Source organism: Carcharodon carcharias, chromosome 11 (genome assembly GCF_017639515.1).
Source record: "Carcharodon carcharias isolate sCarCar2 chromosome 11, sCarCar2.pri, whole genome shotgun sequence".
NCBI classification, from domain to species: Eukaryota; Metazoa; Chordata; class Chondrichthyes; order Lamniformes; family Lamnidae; genus Carcharodon; species Carcharodon carcharias.
The window spans coordinates 47,410,047-47,429,084 of NC_054477.1; the positions used below are offsets into that span (position 1 = coordinate 47,410,047).

The window sequence follows — 19,038 nt, forward strand, 5'->3', positions numbered from 1 at the left end:
CTAAAATTAATACTGACAGAATTAAATCTATTGAATAGCAATGCAGGTGTAGTACCCTAATTCTGGGTGTCTGAAAACTGGAATTGTCTGAAAACTGGACATTTTTCTCTCAGCCTGCACAACATGGTGAATGTAGACAAAAAAATGAATAATTCTAAGATTTTTAAAATAGAATATATGGTTATATGGGTCCTTACTTAAATCACATCTTTGAGATGATTGTAACCATTGAACAGTATTTTTGGTGCCATCACTTTGAAGCCTGGATATTGAATATGGGGATTAAATACAAGGAATTCACCTCACTGAGAATGTGTTGTGAATTAATACAGATGTCCAGGAGGGATTGCCAACCTCAGAAACAAAAGATGGAACAACCTCAAGCCAGTTCAGAAAACTTAGATCAAAATGCTTATTTTTATCAGCTGCCTGCTCTCATCTGATACAGTAGGCAATCCAAAATCCATGAAAACCTGAAATCTGCCACAATCTAGATCCCGAGGCTGCCAGATTTTAAGCATCAGACCTGTAACCATTTGGTATGCTGATTTCAGAGCTTTAGGTCAGTTTCTTATAGGCAATAAAGGAACTCTTCAATCTAATTTCTCAGAAGTATTTTTCTAAATTTATTATCTTTTTAAAGCATGATAAAGAAAATTCTTTTAGAATTAATATAAATTTGGATTACATCAATGTGAGCTGCTAAGATACTTCAATTCTCTTAATTTCATTAAAGCGTTGAGTCACAATTCAAGTTATATATTCATACTTGTAGCATCTGATGTAGTGACTTACATAAATAAATTTAAAATGCATGGTAACTGATGCAATCTCAGACTTGCTACAGTCAAATCACAAATTATATGATCACTGTATCATTTTTCAGAATACCCAGACTTGCAATACTTTTAACAACTATAATGTAAACAGCTGTTGGAATTGAAGAACACAGTCAACTGAAAGGGCCACATCACTTTAAGTCATGTATAGTTGGAAAATCTTCAAATCATTCATGATTCAGGGGGTTTGCTGTGCCAAGCATTAGAAAATTATTCAAATGAATTCTACTGTTTCTGAATTTAGACCCCAATGGAAAATTAGGAAGAGTCAGATATAAATACCTAAATTTGAGTTTTATTTTAAATGATCTAGAATCTCAACATACTCCCAACTTCTCCAAAATTGTGCTTTGAGCTGGAAAATCTTACAAAACAGCATTAAGAAGTGAATAGGATAAAACAAGTAGCATTTTCACATTATCCTATGGGGAGAATTTTCTCCCCGTTGAGTGGGCTGGGCGTGAGCGGGCGCGCAGCTAATCGCCACCCATGATCGGCTGTGCGCTGCCATTTTACATAGGCAGGCCAATTAAGACCCGCCCAGCATGAGGCACACCCGGAAGCGCTCAGCGTTACCTGTGCGGGTGGGGGCAGGAGGGATAGTCGGGGCTTGCGCTCTTTCACGCATATGCGCAGAATAGTGCAGAAATCTCCCTAAGGCAGCTCCATGCCTCAGGGAGATTGATTGTGAAAAATTGAAAAAAAGAATTAAAAATATTATTCAGACATGTCCCCTTATGTGACAGTGTCACATGAGCTGGGACATGTCTATGAATTTTAATAAAAATTTTTATCAAATTTATAAACCCTTCATGAAACCTCATCCCACCCGTGGATGAGGTTCCATGCAAAATGTGAAGTCTGCCTGGGCTCTCCGCCTACCCACCAACCTTAAGGTTGGACGAGCAGCCCTGACAAGGACTTCAATTAGTTGATAAATGGCCTAAATAGGCCTTTGACTGTCTGGCGGGTGCACAGCCAACTCCGGTTCACACTCGCCAAACTGAGGATCGGAGTGACATGCGGTGACATTGGGGGCACGCACCCCGGGCTCTGCACACCGACCAAAAGATTTTGCCCCACATTTCTAATTGCATTCTTGGTGGGGAGGGGGGCGGGGGGGAGAAACAGAGGGAAATCCAAAGCTATGTTGTCATATTTTTAAAGGAGCCAATCTACATAATAAAAGTGTAAAGTTTTCTCTTTATAATGCAAAAGCTCTGAACAATTGATATTATATGAAGTGTGCTGAGAAACCTCCAGGGATGGTTGTTATTTTGTGATTTTTTTTTAAGAGAATTCCTATTTGTATCCCATATGAGTGTGATGCTCTGGCCTAGATTTTCGTCTCGGGCTTGGGAAACATGAGCAGGCCTGTTCCTATACCCGAGCCTGCCTCTGTACACCATCCCCACCATATTTTTTATCTCTGAGGGATGTGAGCAGGGAGGGGTGACAAGCTGATGCAGTGCAGGAGGACTGTGGGTGCAGAGGTGGATGGGTTAGTAGGCCCGTCTCAGTTCTCTGGGCAGATCCCAACATTGTTCTTATACACCTTAAACCCCACCTCTCACCCACGTTAATCCCCACACACACCCCATGCCCCTCATAATCCCCATTACCCCTCCATGCTCCCTATGTATACATCATAGCCACTCATCCTGTATCCACTCTAGGCAGACCTCAAGAGCCATGTCTTTGAAATGGACATTTTAAAAGAAACCTCTAACAATCTAATATCATTCAAACACACTGCATATGGAGAAAAAACTGTCTTTCATAAATGCCATTCAAAATATTTAAATCCCTGAAGTGGTCAATCTGTCAAAAAAACACATTCATTTACCACTTCAATGACAGATAACCCTTCAATAACCTCTTAAAGCTGTCAATCAAACTATGAACTCAACCCCCCGCTGAGAAAAGTGGTTCTAAAGCTTTTGAAAGTTACTCAATCATGCATAATAGCATCAACCATCAAAGTAAGTCGTTGGAAATGTAAAGAATGAAACTATTGAAACTAAAAAACATATGACCTTTTTTCTAAGCCACACCAGATGTTTTATCAATCAAAGCAATCTAGGAGCAGGTGGTTGCTTTTTCTTTCTTTAAGGGAAAGCTGCTGAAGTTTTTTTTTTCAATTTAAAAGTGTATTGGGCATTTAAACCACTTCAGATAATTACACTAGAGGTCATGAGCATCATTTTTTCAGTTTGAATGCATAAGAACACTATTACCATGGGAAAAAGTACTCTAATGCATCTCAACACTCAACAATGCTGATCAATGCAATGGTCAACTTACCTTTTCAGGACTTAACCCTATGGTAGACTACTGCAGTAAAAACACATCTACAATACATCATCTAAGACTCACATTTGAAGTCAGAATACACCTGTCAGAATGCTCCTGACTCCTCAGCAGGTTTCCGCCAGTGGTCATGAAATTTCCAATGAGGCATTTTTTTTTACAGCTTTCGAAACCCACACCAGCACACAAAAATAACAGAGAAGGGAAGGAAATTCAAATTTCCTACAGGGGGCACAATGGCAGCCATGACCTCAGAAGAGATGTGTGGGGGGTTACAACCCAAGGCCTTCACAACCCCGAAAAGGCCACACAAAAATAACGCAGGGTCAGAAAGGCACTGGAAATTTGAAATTACTGCAAAAATTCTAAGTTTCTCCCATACCCAACCCCAATCCCGCCTCCATCACCAGATAAAAATCTGGCCCCTTGTGTAGCCAAGCAACCAACTTCCTCATTTGCCCCAATGTCCCTCTTCAAGCTGCAGCTAGAAGTTGCAACAATCTATTGATTGATTTTTGCATCCATTGTGCCTGGCATTCACTTGGGGCCATGCTACAGTGATATGGCTAAAATCAGCAAATCAGCTGGTTGAGGATGGTAGAAACTGAGCTTGTATCTGCACTCTCTCCCAATTATGGTGCCATATGTTGATATTCCAAAATGTTTATTTTCCAAATTTAGAAATACCCTCAAAGGTTTATTCCAGCTCCTCACTTTTCATCCAGAATTTTCTGCAAGGAAAAGTGTTAATTTATTATGGGCAGAAATTTTCGCTTGGCAGGCGGGCGCTCGCCCGACCCACTCGAGTGAAATGACACGTTGACGTCAGCCGAGCATGTTGATGTCAACGTGCAGTCAGATGATAGTTCAGTCAGTGGGCGCACGTTGGAGTCAGCAGCACCCCGCCAACAATTAAAAGCCTGTTAAAACCATTAAGTAATCAATTAACTTACATTTTTCACTGCCCATTCAACCTAATGGTGGGTGGGCAGGCGGAAAGGCCAAGCAGCCTTTGCATTTTTTGGAAATCTCATGCATGAGCAGATGAGGTTTCTAAAACCAAATAAGAATAAAATAAAACTTTTAAAATTGAATTGATCACATGTCCCTGCTCATGTGACACATGAAGCACTCACTCACTCACATGTGCAAAGTTCGTGCTCGGCCCACTCGCCCTCCTCCCCCCCACCCCCGCACAGGCAACGCTCAGCACTGCCACTTGCATTTCACACTGGGCGGGCCTTAATTGGCCCACCAGTGTGAAATTGCAGTCCAGTCAAGCCTGTCCGCCAAGGGCAAAACTCTGTCCTCTGTGTGCTACTGCACAAATCATTGCTGTGGAAATAGGATCAGATAGAAATGGTGCCTTGAGTAATTTCAGCTTCATTCTTCATGATTCAGGATTTTGTTAAACCAAATATTGGAGAATTGTTAAAATATAAACAGTATTTATTCTGAATTCACCAACAGAAAGGTGGTGAAGAATCATATATGAAAACACGAAATACATTTTTCAAAAATGCAGACTCAAATTCCTTCAAGTAAGTATGGAACTACTGTGAGGGACGCAGTAACTGTGGGATCAATATCCTTCGAGTGCTGATGTGGAGAGTTGAGTTGGTGCTGGACAGCCAGTGATTCTTATATTTCAGAAGTAGGCAGGGAAAGTCATTTTTCTGAGACTGCATTTAACCTGCCAAAGGTTTTAATTCTAATGTGAAATAGTGTCTGTTGCACATGCTATATCACATGTGAGCAAATGCACACTTTTACAATCCCAACTGAGATTACTCCAGACAAGCCTGATCCCAGGATGGAACCCAGCTTGATAGATCCTAACTTTTATTTGTCTGTTTAAATACATGGAGAGTAGCTACTGAACAAAGTCACAGGAGTCAGCTGATGGACATTTAACAAAAGAATAAAACATTTATTCAACAGGATGAACTATATCACGATACTCCTTCACCCACAACTATACCTTTACAGATATATACAGATTTGTAAGAATAACACAAGTTACTAAAGCTTTCTTATAATTTAATGTTCACAGTAAATGCACATTCTATGTAAACCAATAGGCATCCTGTAGTCAGACACACCACACTCTGAAACCAACTGACAGATATCACCTCAAACAGATGCTATGGATCTCTCCTCAACTCCCCCAGATGCTTGTCACACCATGAGCCAACCAGTCTCACTGAATTCCATCTCTCACAAGAGGCGTTCCAATTTGCACTGTCTAAGACCTTGCCTTAGAATCTTCTCTCAAACCGATGCCTTCTCTCAGATGCCTTCTGCAAGGGTTCACATTCAGGGTTTCAAGCTCTCCTTCTTGTGTTCCTCTTCCCTAGGTCACCACATGTATTCAAGCTGTCTTTCACGCACTCTTTCTCACCAACTCAGCCGTCAACAGTGCCATGGCTTCACATGCCCATAGCAAAGAATTATAGACCTTCAGATGTATCTTTGGACCTTCTTGCCTCTTGCAAGCTGTTCTCGCTTTAAATCTGTTTTCTGCAGTTTTTGTCATTTTAAATCTGAAACTTGAAGCCTTTCTCTCTGCCCCTTGCTCTTAACTTCACTTAACAGGCCCTTTTCTGGGTTCCTGCCCTTCCTTTGACTAGAAGGTCTGCTTGGGACTTTCCCCTGTTCCTGCCTCACTCCTTTGGCCTTGGGATTGTTTAGTTCTTTTGAGAAATCTGCAGCTCCCTCTCCTTGAGTCCAGGCTCTCTGGGGTCCTGACTTCAAACTGAACTTAAAACTGCTGTTTCTTTAGTTTTCCTTATGGGGAGTGGGGGGGGGAGGGGAATCTGCCTCTCTAGATCCCTGTTGTTAGGCAACAGCCCAATTCTCCTACTCTTGTTTGTTTAACCTAGCTGGAACAGTCTTTAAAAGCCTCATTAGAAATAGAAGCACCTTTTGAAAGTGAAACTAAAACCCAATTGGACCTTTCATTAACATACAGATACAGAAATACAAATCAAACTTAAACATTAAAGCTAAAACTCATTCCTAACACTTACAAATACCAGTATGACTTACTTAAACTGTCTCTATTTTCTAACAACACATGCATTTTTCAAAAGCAAAGATCCTTTTTAAACGGAAAGTCATGTAAGGTTTCAGTATTGTTTTTTGAAATTGGGTAGGTTAAAGCATTAGCTCCGAACATATGCTCCATTTTTTCCCCAGATTGCTAGTTGTGGGATCATAATTTTCAATTCCATCACTATTTCATGTTAGCAAAACAATTTTAAAGTCATTGTGAGAACCTTTACGAATCATCCAAACAGACTGCTTCAAGGAATTAAACAGATGGGCCTGAAATTTCTTCTTCCGGCAGATTTGTTAGCCCTAAAAATGTACCCAATCTTGTCCTGATTTTGCCAATGTCAATTTACAACGAGGCATCCTTCCAATCTTGTTAGAGTGTGTCTGAACTTAAAATAGGTATGGGTTAGAAAAAAAATCACGGTAAACAATTGGAGCTCAAAGAAACCCCAAAAACACAACAGTTCATTCCTCCATTAAATCTTAAAATTTAAGTTTTGCCTTGTTTACCATCAATCTTTAGGCACAGAATGTTTAAGGACCTACAATTGAGGAAGCTGTACAATTTTTAAGTGACATACTTATGTCATAAAATGCAATAAAAGAAATAAAATAATATTGGGCAGAAATTTTTGCTCGGTGTGTGGCATGCACCTGACCCACTCGAGCGTGAAATAGCGCATGATGATGTCAGGCAAGCACCCCGAAGTCATCGAGCACTCGCATGATATTTCGGTCGGTGGGTGCACGCGAGAGTCGGCAGCGCGCCCACTGACAATTAAGAAGCCTATTAAGGTCATTAATGTAGTAATCAACGGTGATTTTATGATGACCATCCAACGTTACGGTTGGTGGGCGGGCGAATCGGCCAGGCAGCCTTTGCCCTTTTGAGGAAACCTCATCCATAGGTGGAATGAGTTTTCCGATATTGATTAAAATAAAGATAAAAATGTTTGGACAGAATTTACATCAACCACATGTTCAGGTGACTCATCTGATGCGTGGACATTTTTTTCGGCATTCGAACATCTTTATTTATGGCTTTGGAATTCTTCAGCTCCCTAAGGCAACTCTCTGCCTTCAGAGACCTTTCTGTGAGCACACCCAGCCCCCTCCCCACTCTGTGTCTGCACCGCCTTCAGTCCTTGCCCTCCTCTCGCCCCCACTCTGGCAGCGCTGAGCATATCAGCGCACCTTTAACACTAATGGCCAGCCAGCGTGAATTCACAGTCGGCGGCTGATCACAGGCGGTGGCCCATTTCCCGGACGCTCTCAGGCCTGCCAACCATGCCTGCCCACTGAGCTGAGAATCCTGCCCATTGTTTTCTGCTGCATCTGAAAGTGTGGACACAGTATTGAGACACTTCTGAACAAGCGCAATGAGAAGAAACCAATATTTGAGAGAGGGGGCATGGTCAGAGATTAATTTACTCAGCATGTTTGATGGAGGTTATAAAAGATCGAAGACGCTTCGGTGTGCAGCATTGTAATTAAGTGAGTAACTCACTAACCTCCAAAACTCTGTGTTCTTTTAAACAATGTAACTGGTTTGTGCTTGTTTGGGGGTTTATACAAAAGAAATTCCAGGCCATGGTCTGGATCCTTTGAGTTTGTTAATGAAGTGGGACTTCCAGTTCAGATATCCAAGCTTTGAACTATTTAAGCATCATCTAGCAGTATATACTGGAAAAATGTTGTTAAATGCATTGTTTCAATTTTAAGCAAATGTGTATAAACAAGATAGCCTTATTTATTGCAACCTTATTATCTTTAGTGTATATCTAAGCACATGCACAAGAATAATTACATGAAAATGTTTTGCCCAAGATGAATATACTGTAGATGCTTGGAACCTTTGCACATTGAAAATGTGCATTAGATATTCCAGGTCCCCTGCCTGCACTCATGAGTTAGATATTCACAAATTGCATGAGAGGTTTCAGAACACCTCCCCTATTGTTCTTTTTTAATGTCAATTATGAAACAATATTCACTTACAGCATTATTTATATAAGGCCAGTACTTATAATAAAACACCACTTGAGAATCGGGCATTATTGCCGGGCAGTACATTAAATAGAACTGTGTGCAGATCTTTATACACTGTATTTATGAACTCTCAGCTGACTGAATTTTTTCTGGTTGTACACAGTTTATCCTGAAAGAAGATGAGGTGAATTTTGCAATTATCTTTTCTTGGAACTCGTACTATTATTAAAAATGTATTTCTATACAAAATAATAAAACCTGTTTAATTACTTCCATGCCATTGCATTATTTTTTACTCATTTTTGCCTTGTGAACTTTTATTAGTTGCTTGGTAGTACATGATTTGAATATTGCTGATAAAAGAGACATGCTGGCAAAGTTTTTCACCTTGCACTCATCAGGGTAGACACAAGCGGACCAAATTTCAAAGGGAACAACAATTTATGCTGCATGAGAAAAGGAGTGCTGATTGGTTGGCATAGAAGCTCTGATTGGTTGCGATGTTGCCATGGCACCAAGGAGCTATTATCCCTCTTGCTTTGGTTCATTCCAAAAAAAGTGCAAGGTCTGAACTTTTTTTTTGCCTATAGAGGACAGGTCTCTGCATATGAATATATGTAGTTTCCAGCAATGGTAAATGAGTTACGTTGCGCACCCGACTGATCATCTTAAGTTGGTTGCTATTGTAATTCTTAGCACACTCCGGGTTGCTCAGCAAATGCTGCCCAATCATGGACCTCCATCCAATTGTTAGACATTATGTTCTAAGTTTTGCCAGCCTGGGTTAGTTGAGTATTGTCAGTACACTATCTGTTACGAACAGCTGAAGGGATGTGCTGTTTGATACGATCCACCAATCATTGGGTAATTTGAGGTAGACTGTGCACTTTTCAGATCTGAAGGTGGTGATCTTAGATCCATTCATGAGTACACGCAATACACTGTGAGCAATGATATGATTGAGGTCACCATTATCCTGCAGTACAACTTTGATGTGTTTTATTTCGGTGTCAAGCTTGCATAGTGAGCAAATGCCTCAGGCCCTATTTATGAGATTGCCAATAAGGCCAATCTGCAGTGCATGTAGCTGTAGGAATCCCAATGCATATCTTGTCCAGTGAAGTACGCTTGCAGTAAACAGTAATAGAAAACCATTAGTGGATTTCTCAACTAGCATGTCCAGGAAAAGGGAGCTTGTTAGACTGCTCCATTTCAAAAGTGTATTTGAGCATGGGATGGAATGCATTAAGATGTGTAAGGAAGTTCTTACATGCAGCTGCAGAATCAAATATAGCAAATGTGTCATCTACATATTGGAAAATGCACGAGGTAGGAGGTTGAGATCATTCTACCGAAAACACATTTCTCATGGAAATGGACAAAAATGATAGTGAGAGTTGGGCCTAGCGAGGATCCCGTAGCAACGCCTTTTATTTGGGCATATGTGTTGTCATTATAGCTTAATTCAACTGCACGAGTTGTTAAGTTCACAACGTCAATGAATACAGATTCAGAAAATGATGATGCGTCTAGATCGCCATGATTTGGTGATGCTGCACAAATGTCTATGGCCTCTTTGAGTGTTGAATAAGCTAGTAATTTCATTCAGGCTCATAGGCACAGCATTGCTGTCAATATGCAGGTCGTGTATAGCCTTCATGAAAGTGAAGGAGCCTATCACCATGTATGTGGAGCACTCACTCCGAATTGGTTGTAGCAACATACTCAACCGTTTCGTCAATTCATGTTGTCCAGTTACAGTCATAAATAAGAGAGGGTGAAGAGCGGACATGCATGAGAAGGGCAACGGCGGCGGGAGATACAAACCGGCCGCAGAGAACCCCTTCAACCTGTTTCTTTCTGTCAGAGCCAAAGTGTGACATCATAGGAAAACAGGTTGGTGATTGGCGGGTATCTCTTCCATGTCTCTTTTGATTGGCCAAATGGTTTAAATCAGGAGATGCTATTACAGCTGAATTCACTTCTAAAATATTTAACACCCAAATTAATTAATTAAATATAATAGAGATGGCTGGGTAGGCGATATGTTGCAGCTGTAGTGTGTGGGAGCTAGTGGATGCCAGTGCTATCCACGGTGACCGCATTTGCAGCAAGTGCTGGCTGCTCGAGGAACTTCGGCTCAGAGTTGGTAAGCTGGAGTCTGAGCTGCAGACACCATGACACATCAGGGAGGGGAGAGTTACCTTGACACTTCTTTTATTATTCATTCATAGGATGCGGTCTTCGCTGGCTGGGCCAGCATTTATTGCCCATCCCTAGTTGCCCTTGAGAAGGTGGTGGTGAGCTGCTGCCTTGAACCACTGCAGTCTATGTGCTGTAGGTACACCCACAGTGCTGTTAGGAAGGGAGTTCCAGGATTTTAACCCAGCAACAGTGAAAGAACGGCAATATATTTCCAAGTCAGGATGGTGAGTGACTTGGAGGGGAACTTCCAGGTGGTGGTGGTCCCATCTATCTGCTGCCCTTGTCCTTCTAGATGGTAGCAGTCGTGGGTTTGGAAGTTGTTGTCAAAGGAGCCTTGGTGAATTCCTGCAGTGCACCCTGTAGATGGGACACACTGCTGCTATTGTGCATCGGTGGTGGAGGGAGTGAATGTTTCTGGGTGTGGTGCCAATCAAGCGGACTGCTTTGTCCTGGGTGGTGTTAATCTTCTTGAGTGTTGTGGGAGCTGCGCTCATCCAGGCAAGTGGGAAGTATTCCATCACACTCCTGACTTGTGCTTTGTAGATGGTGGAGAGGCTTTGGGGAATCAGGAGTTGAGTTACTTGTTGCACGATTTCTAGCCTCTGACTTGCTCTTGTAGCCACAGTATTTATATGGCTAGTCCAGTTCAGTTTCTGGTCAATGATAACCCCCAGGATATTGCTAGTGGGGGGATTCAGTGATGGTAATGCAATTGGATATTAATAGGCGATGGTTGGATTCTCTCTTGTTGGAGATGGTCATTGCCTGCCACTTGTGTGTTGCGAATGTTATTTGCCTGGATATTGTCCAGGTCTTGCTGCATTTGGATATGGACTGCTTCAGTATCTGAAGAGTTGCAAATGGTGCTGATTTTTTTTCAATTATCAGCGAACATCCCCACTTCTGACCATATGATGGAGGGAAGGTCATTGAGGAAGCAGCTGAAGATGGTTGGGCTGAAGACACTACTCTGAGGAATTTCTGCAGTGATGTCCTGGAGCTGAGATAACTGACCTCCAACAACCACAACCATCTTTCTTTGTGCTAGGTATCACCCCAACTAGTGGAGAGTTTTCCCCCTGATCCCCACTGACTCCAGTTTTGCTAGGGCTCCTTGCTGCCACACTCAGTCAAATGCAGCCTCCCACAGCACCTTCCCATGCAATACCTACCCCTTTACTTTCCCCCTCCTCACTGTCCAAGGGCCCAACATTCCTTTAAGTGAAGCAACATTTCACTTGCACTTCCCTCAATTTAGTCTACTGCATTTGCTTCTCCCAATGCGGTCTCGTCTACATTGGAGAGACCAAACACAAACTGGGTGACGGCTTTGCAGAACAACTTCGGTCTGTCCGCAAGCATGACCCAGACCTCCCTTTCACTTGCCATTTCAACACTCCACCCTGCTCTCATGCCCACATGTCCACCCTTGGCCTGCTGCAATGTTCCAGTGAAGCTCAACGCAAACTGGAGGAACAGCACCTCATCTTCCAACTAGGCACTTTGCAGCCTTCCGGACTTAATATTGAGTTCAACAATTTCAGATCATGAACTGTGTCCTCCATCCCCACTCCCTTTCCGATCCCCCTTTTTCCAATAATTTATAATTTTTTACATTATATTTTTTTCTTTTCCCTTCTATTTTAAAATTTATTTCAATCTATTGTTTCATCTCCATCTTTTAGCTCATTTTGATTCCTTCCCCCTACCCCACTCCCACTAGGGCCACCTGCCACTAGCTTGCTTCCCTTAATGTCCCCATTAGCTCATCCTTTGGATAATATCACCACCATCAACACCCCTTTGTCCTTTTGTCTATGACATCTTTGGCAGTCTCTTCTTGGCCTCCACCTATCACTGGCCCCCTATTGAGCTCTCCTGTCCCATCCTCTTCTACCAGCTTATATTTCATCTCATTTCTTTATGTCTTAGTTCTGATGAAGGGTCATATGGACTCGAAACATCAACTGTATATCCCTCTCCACAGATGCTGTCAGACCTGCTGAGTTTTTCCTGGTATTTTTGTTTTTGTTCTAGATTTCCAACATCCGTAGTATTTTGTTTTATCATTGCAGAACCTACCTGGGAACAGGCTATTTTAGATCTAGTAATGTGTAATAAGGTGGGATTAATAAAAGCTATCATAGTTAAGGACCCTCTAGGGGGTAGCGATCACAACATGGTAGAATTTCAAATTCAGTTTGAAGGTGAGCAACTTGGGTTTCAAAGAAGTGTCCTCAACTTAAATAAGGGCAATTGGAGAGGCATGAAGAAAGAGTTGTCTAAAGCGGGCTGGGAAAATAGACTAAGGGAAAGGTCAGTGGATGAGCAGTGGCAGACATTTAAGTAGATATTTCATAAACCTCAGCAAAAACTTATCCCGGTCAAAAAGAAGGACTCAATGAGAAGGATGAACTACCTGTGGTTAACAAGGGTGGTCAAGGAGAGTATCCAATCGAAAACTAAGATATACAATGCAGTGAAAACTGGTGGTAGGCCAGAGATTAGGAATTTTTTAGGAACCAGCAGCGGCTAACTGAAAAGCTAATAAAGAGGGAGAAAATTGATTATGAAAGTAAATTGGCAAGAAATATGAAAACAAATAGCAAGAGCTTCTATGGGTATATAAAAAGAGAATGGCTAAAGTGAGCATGGGACCCTTGGGGATGCAACTGGAGGATTGATATTGGGGAACAGGGAAATGGCAGAAAACTTAAACCAATAGTTTGCATCGGTCTTCATGGTGAAGGACACTATAAACATCCCAAAGAAATCAAATAAGCAAGGAGCTAATGGGAGGAAAGATTTTGTATTTGACAAACTAGTGGGACTAAAGGCAGAGAAGTCAATATGACCTGATGGCCTGCATCCAAGGGTTTTAAAGGACTCCTTCACTTTCATGAAGGCTACATGCAACCTGCACATCGACAGCAATGCTGGGTCCGTGTGCCCATTCAATGTTGCTAGCCTATTCACTAATGTACTGCTCAAGGAGTAGTGCTGCCTCACTATATCATGGCAATCTAGACATGCCATCATGCTCTGAATCTGTATTCATTAAGCTTATAAGTTTAGCAACTCATGCATTTGAATTCAGCTTTAGTGACACCATGTGTGCCCAAATGGATGGTGTTGCTGTAGGGTCCCCATTAGGCCCAACTCTCACTAACATCTTCGTCAGTTTCCATGAGAAACCCACACAGGTCCATCTGGCCTCATCTCCTCTGGAGACTGCCTCCTCAGCCCTCACATCTTGAGGCCACTTGCACAGATCAAAATGTGCTCCCCCACACCATGGGACACTTTCATTTCTCAGTACAGCTCCCATCCTGCAGCCTCTTGCCTGGCCTGAGGCCACTTCTCCCCCTTTGCCAAGCAAGACTTAGCCCTGCAGACATTGAAAAACCACCCACATATGGCTGATCTAACAGGTAACCCATGAGCCCCCTCCTAAAAGTGATGTGGTGCTGCTTGTGAAGCCTGGTCCTGATGACTGAGCGTGCTGCCCGAAGCAAGGTAAGCAAACAAACCTTGAAATCTCGAGAGAAGTGCAGCCCACCAAGTGCAGACAGTTGTCAAACACATTGGTGTCTTTTCCTGCCAACGTGGGTAGACAATCCTGTGGTTGGGTGGGGTGGGGGGGTGGGGGGTGGGGGGTGGCGGGGGGTGGGGGAATGAGTCTGTTGGGCTGGCCTTATAATGATATGCTGATGTATTACAATGAGGTTCTCGACATCTGATGGCAGGGATCGCGGTCCACCATCGGCGTGTGGAACGAACTGGTTTCACAACATCGTGAAGCCGATTTTCGGCCTTCTTGCCATATTGTCTGCTCACGCCATTGAACATACCTGACGCCAGTGGGCACGGAAAATCTCAGCTGTTGTCTTCTTGGGCACCCGCTGAAGAGGCAGTGCTACTACACAGATGGAATTGTGTTTGCAAGGTAAGGTTTGTGGGGGATAAAACTAAAAGAGACTGGATGCATTAGCTAGATCAGATGGCAAGTTGACATTATGGAGATTTAATGTTGCCTTGCATTACTTAACTAGCGATTAGCAAAAGACCAGTAGGGCAGTAATTAGATAAAAGCAAAAAACTGCGGATGCTGGAAATCCAAAACAAAAACAAAAATATCTGGAGAAACTCAGCAGGTCTGGCAGCATCTGCGGAGAGGAACACAGTTAATGTTTCGAGTCTGAATGACCCTTCAACAGAACTAAGTAAAAATAGAAGAGAGGTGAAATATAAGCTGGTTTAAGGGGGGGTGGGACAAGTAGAGCTGGATAGAGGACCAGTGATAGGTGGAGATAATCAAAAGATATCATAGACAAAAGGACAAAGAGGCGTTGAAAGTGGTGATATTATCTAAGGAATGTGCTAATTAAGGGTAGAAAGCAGGACAAGCAGGGTACAGATAGCTCTAGTGGGGGTAGAGTGGGATGAAAGAATCGAAAAAGGCTAAAAGGTAGAGATAAAACAATGGTTGGAAATACATTTAAAAATAATGGAAATAGGTGGGAAAAGAAAAATCTATATAAATTATTGGAAAAAAAGGGGGGGATCGGAAAGGGGGTGGGGATGGAGGAGAGAGTTCATGATCTAAAATTGTTGAACTCAATATTAAGTCCGGAAGGCTGTAAAGTGCCTATTCGGAAGATGAGGTGCTGTTCCTCCAGTATGCGTTGAGCTTCACTGGAACAATGCAGCAGGCCAAGGGTGGACATGTGGGCATGACAGCAGAGTGGAGTGTTGAAATGGCAAGCGACAGGGAGGTCTGGGTCATGCTTGCGGACAGACTGAAGGTGTTCTGCAAATCAGTCATCCAGTCTGCGTTTGGTCTCTCCAATGTAAAGAAAACCGCATTGGGAGCAATGAATGCAATAGATTAAGTTGAGGGAAGTGCAAGTGAAATGCTGCATCACTTAAAAGGAATGTTTGGGCCCTTGGACGATGAGGAGAGGGGAAGTAAAGGGGCAGGTGTTGCACCTTCTACGGTTGCATGGGAAGGTGCCTTGGGAGGGGGTTGAGGTGTAGGGGGTGATGGAGGAGTGGACCAGGGTATCCCGGAGGGAACGATCCCTGCGGAATGCTGCTGGGGGGGTGAAGGGAAGATGTGTTTGGTGGTGGCATCATGCTGGAGTTGGCGGAAATGGCAGAGGATGATCCTTTGAATGCGGAGGCTGGTGGGGTGATAAGTGAGGAAAAGGGGGATCCTATCATGTTTCTGCGAGGGAGAGGAAGATGTGAGGGCGGATGCGCGGGAGATGGGCCGGAAACGGTTGAGGGCCCTATCAACCACCGTGGGTGGAAAACCTCGGTTAAGGAAGAAGGAAGATATGTCAGAGGAACTGTTTTTGAAAGTGGCATCATCAGAACAGATGCAACGGAGGCGAAGGAACTGAGAGAATGGGATGGAGTCCTTACAGGAAGTGGGGTGTGAGGAGCTGTAGTCGAGGTAGCTGTGGGAGTCGGTAGGCTTGTAATGGATATTGGTGGACAGTCTATCACCAGAAATTGAGACAGAGAGGTCAAGGAAGGGAAGGGAAGTGTCAGAGAAGGACCATGTGAAAATGATGGAGAGGTGGAAATTGGAAGCAAAATTAATAAATTTTTATCAGGTCCAGACGAGAGCATGAAGCTGCACTGAAGTAATCATCGATGTACCGGAGAAAGAGTTGTGGGAGGGGGCCGGGTAGGACTGGAACAAGGAATGTTCCACATACCCCATAAAGAGACAGGCATAGTGAATTGGGATAAGGGATTAAATTTACCCTGTGTCTCTTAAGATCTATAGTTGTGATGTTGTAAGGGCCCTTCACCTGTGTTGTATCAGCTGTTCCTGAATCTCAGGTGGAATGAGCCACTAAGAAGGATCACCTGTTCAGTACTTTTCAAAATGTCTGCAGGCAACAGTTTGTACCTTATTCTAAGGTATGCCATTGCTGCTATGGGCATGCCTCTCTACACTTTGCATTGAACTAGGATCAGTTTCCTGACTTGATGATGATTAAGTAATGAGAGACATGCCAGGCCATGAGGTTACAGATTGTTATAAAATTCTGTTACTGCTGCTGGCCTTCAGTGTCTTTCCTCATGTTTTGGCTTGCTAGACCTGTCAGTTCCACATAGCATGGTTGGTGGTGCTCCATTATACAATGGAGGATGATATTCTGTGGATTAGATTTTGTCTGCAAAATTCGACTGTGTAGTGCTGATGGTTTCAGTGCCAGGGGAACAGGTTGAGGTTGAATACACCGGTGGGGGTGGGGGCCACTCCCAACCACTTCTGGCAAAACTTACGCTGATCACTATGTGGTAGTGATCAACGTTACAATGTGCACAATCTATATCACCTTTTCTTAAATTATTCTGCGTACTTTACAAGTTTAAACCATGAGTCATTTTATGTATACTAATATGACTGAAGAATGTTTTAATTTTAATGTGCAGTTATCTTCTCCTCACAAGGTTTCTTCAGACTAACATAATTATTTTATTTGTTGAATTTCCCTGTCAGAGAACCATTCTAAACAACAAGCAACAACAACAGTTTGTATTTATATAGCCCCTTTAACATAATAAAATGTCTCAATGAAAGTGGTACCAAGGGTGTTCCGTACATCAGAGGTATGCTGAATAGGCAGATAACGATGTGTTAAGCTGCATGAGGAATCCCCCCACCAGTGCTATTTAAAAACATCACCATCCAATTTTGTAGGTGAGTTGCTTTTAATTATCCACTTCCTTTGCAGAGTTCTAGGTTGCAGAGTACTGGAAGTAGTTGTCAATTGGAGTTGTTGTGAAAGATTGATTAAGTCAGCAGGGAATGGTGCTGGATACATGGAAGGAGCTGTTTGCTTCTGTAAGGGCTTTGAGTACACCATTTGCTCCCTGTCATGGATAGTTGAAGTTCACGTTGGGCTGCAGCATCAGAGGGAGATGGAGCAGAGGCAACAGAGAAAACAAGCTGCTCACAGAGGGAGGAGGAAGAGGGCTCTATGAGCCTATGATCCTCAGAGAGCACTTCTCCCTGTACCTGAGCCAGGAGTAGTGTGCTTGGCAGCTGCTCTTCACTATGGTGGCAGCCATAAAATGTACCACTTCTTGGAACCAGAGCTGCAGACTCAGAACAGGATGAGAACGGAGCTTACAATGGCTGTCAAGATGACTATGGCCCTGAATTTTTACCTTTGTGGTTCCTTCCAAGCTAGAACAGATGACAGTGCCAACAGCTTCGCCAGGATAACTGGCTGCCCAGAACGTCATGCTGGTGGAAGCCTGCTATCCTGGCAGTAGTCATGATGCTTTAATCCTCTGCCAGTTCGTAGATCCAGCCTTTTTTTGAGCCATTAAATTGATCCAAATGTGGATACTCTGTAACAAGGGCTTTCCACTGTAGAGGATGACATCACTCCACAAGCCCACTACACATAGTCATCATTCCTGCAATGACAGCCATGCTGCCATGAGGAATTTTGTTGAGCAGACCTCCACTGTGCTGACGCAATAGTTCCGTTGCTTGGGCCACTAGGTGAGGTTGCGGGTTTGTGGGGGGGAGGGTTTGGTGGGGTGGGGGGGGGTGGGGTTCCTTCCAGTACTGGCTGGAATGGATGAATGGGTGAATGGGTGTCCCAGTCTATAGTGTCCTTCACAACCTGGCCATCATGAGGGTACAGTCCTTACCACCAAGGCTTCAGCAACCACCTCAGGAAGAGGAAGAAGAGGAGGAGAAGAAGAAAATGATGACTGCATTTGCATGGATCAGACAAGCTGTCTGAATGTATCAGACTTCAGTTCTACAGAATAAATCCACAGATCCCTGTTGCTCCACACCTTACCATCCCTGTTACAGACCATCACACCATCCTCTTGACTACAGTCCTGAAATAAAAGACGCAGAGAACAACCATTCCACACCAACTATATCTAACAGAACACCCAGTACTCCATCCAAAACTCAACTATTCACCTTTGTACATTCCTGCAGTGCCTATCTTGTGGTTTCCTATGTCTGACCAATGCAGCACTACCCCTGTGGCTGCAGCAGATCTGGTGGAAGGCAGTTGACCCTCCATGGAGAAAACTGCAGATGACATTGAAGGATGCTCTTCAGCAGCTTTGGGCCTTGGGGACCCAGCTTTGGATGACACCACCTCGGCATAGGTAGCATAAATCTGGGCTGGCTGGCTGAGAGGCAACAGCATGGGCACTAGCAGAGTGGCAGCCTTTTCTTCTACATCTTAGGCAGTCTTAGGAGTGGATGGCACGCTTCCACTCCAGCTCGAGGGATTCTGATATGGCCGAGAAGTCTAATGTACGACCGGCAGACTCAGCCACATGTGGGGCAGGTGGTGTTTGAAGGGTCAAGTAGATGAGGAGTTGGGAGGTTTGTTCTGAAACAGGTACAATTTGTGTCCATGTCCTGTCAGACAGACAGTTTTCTTGCAGACAGAAAGAACATGTACACACATTGTGCCTGTTTCGGCTAAACAAAATAAGTGAAAGCCATTCACTGGTTCACTCCCCAGGGCAATATCTTGACCAAAACAGAGTCAAGCTGCCTGGTTTAAATTTTAAACAATGCTTGGCAGTTGACTGTCAGTCACCATCAACTGGAGTATTCTCTATGACACAC

At 43.3% G+C, this 19,038-nt stretch overlaps 1 protein-coding gene across 2 annotated transcripts in view; it reads left to right on the top strand.

Annotated features, from left to right (window-relative positions):
* Window positions 1–8,467, top strand: part of flt1 (fms related receptor tyrosine kinase 1) — a 243,360-nt gene extending 234,893 nt beyond the window's left edge. The window contains exon 31 of one of the 2 annotated variants that reach the window (XM_041198845.1): window positions 333–679. In XM_041198845.1, the coding sequence (XP_041054779.1) occupies window positions 333–451 (119 nt within the window). In that variant the 3' untranslated portion in view covers window positions 452–679. Of the gene's footprint in view, window positions 1–332; window positions 680–8,358 lie in introns of those variants that run through there. The other variant, XM_041198847.1, reaches the window with a different exon arrangement.
* Window positions 8,468–19,038: the final 10,571 nt, after the last annotated feature.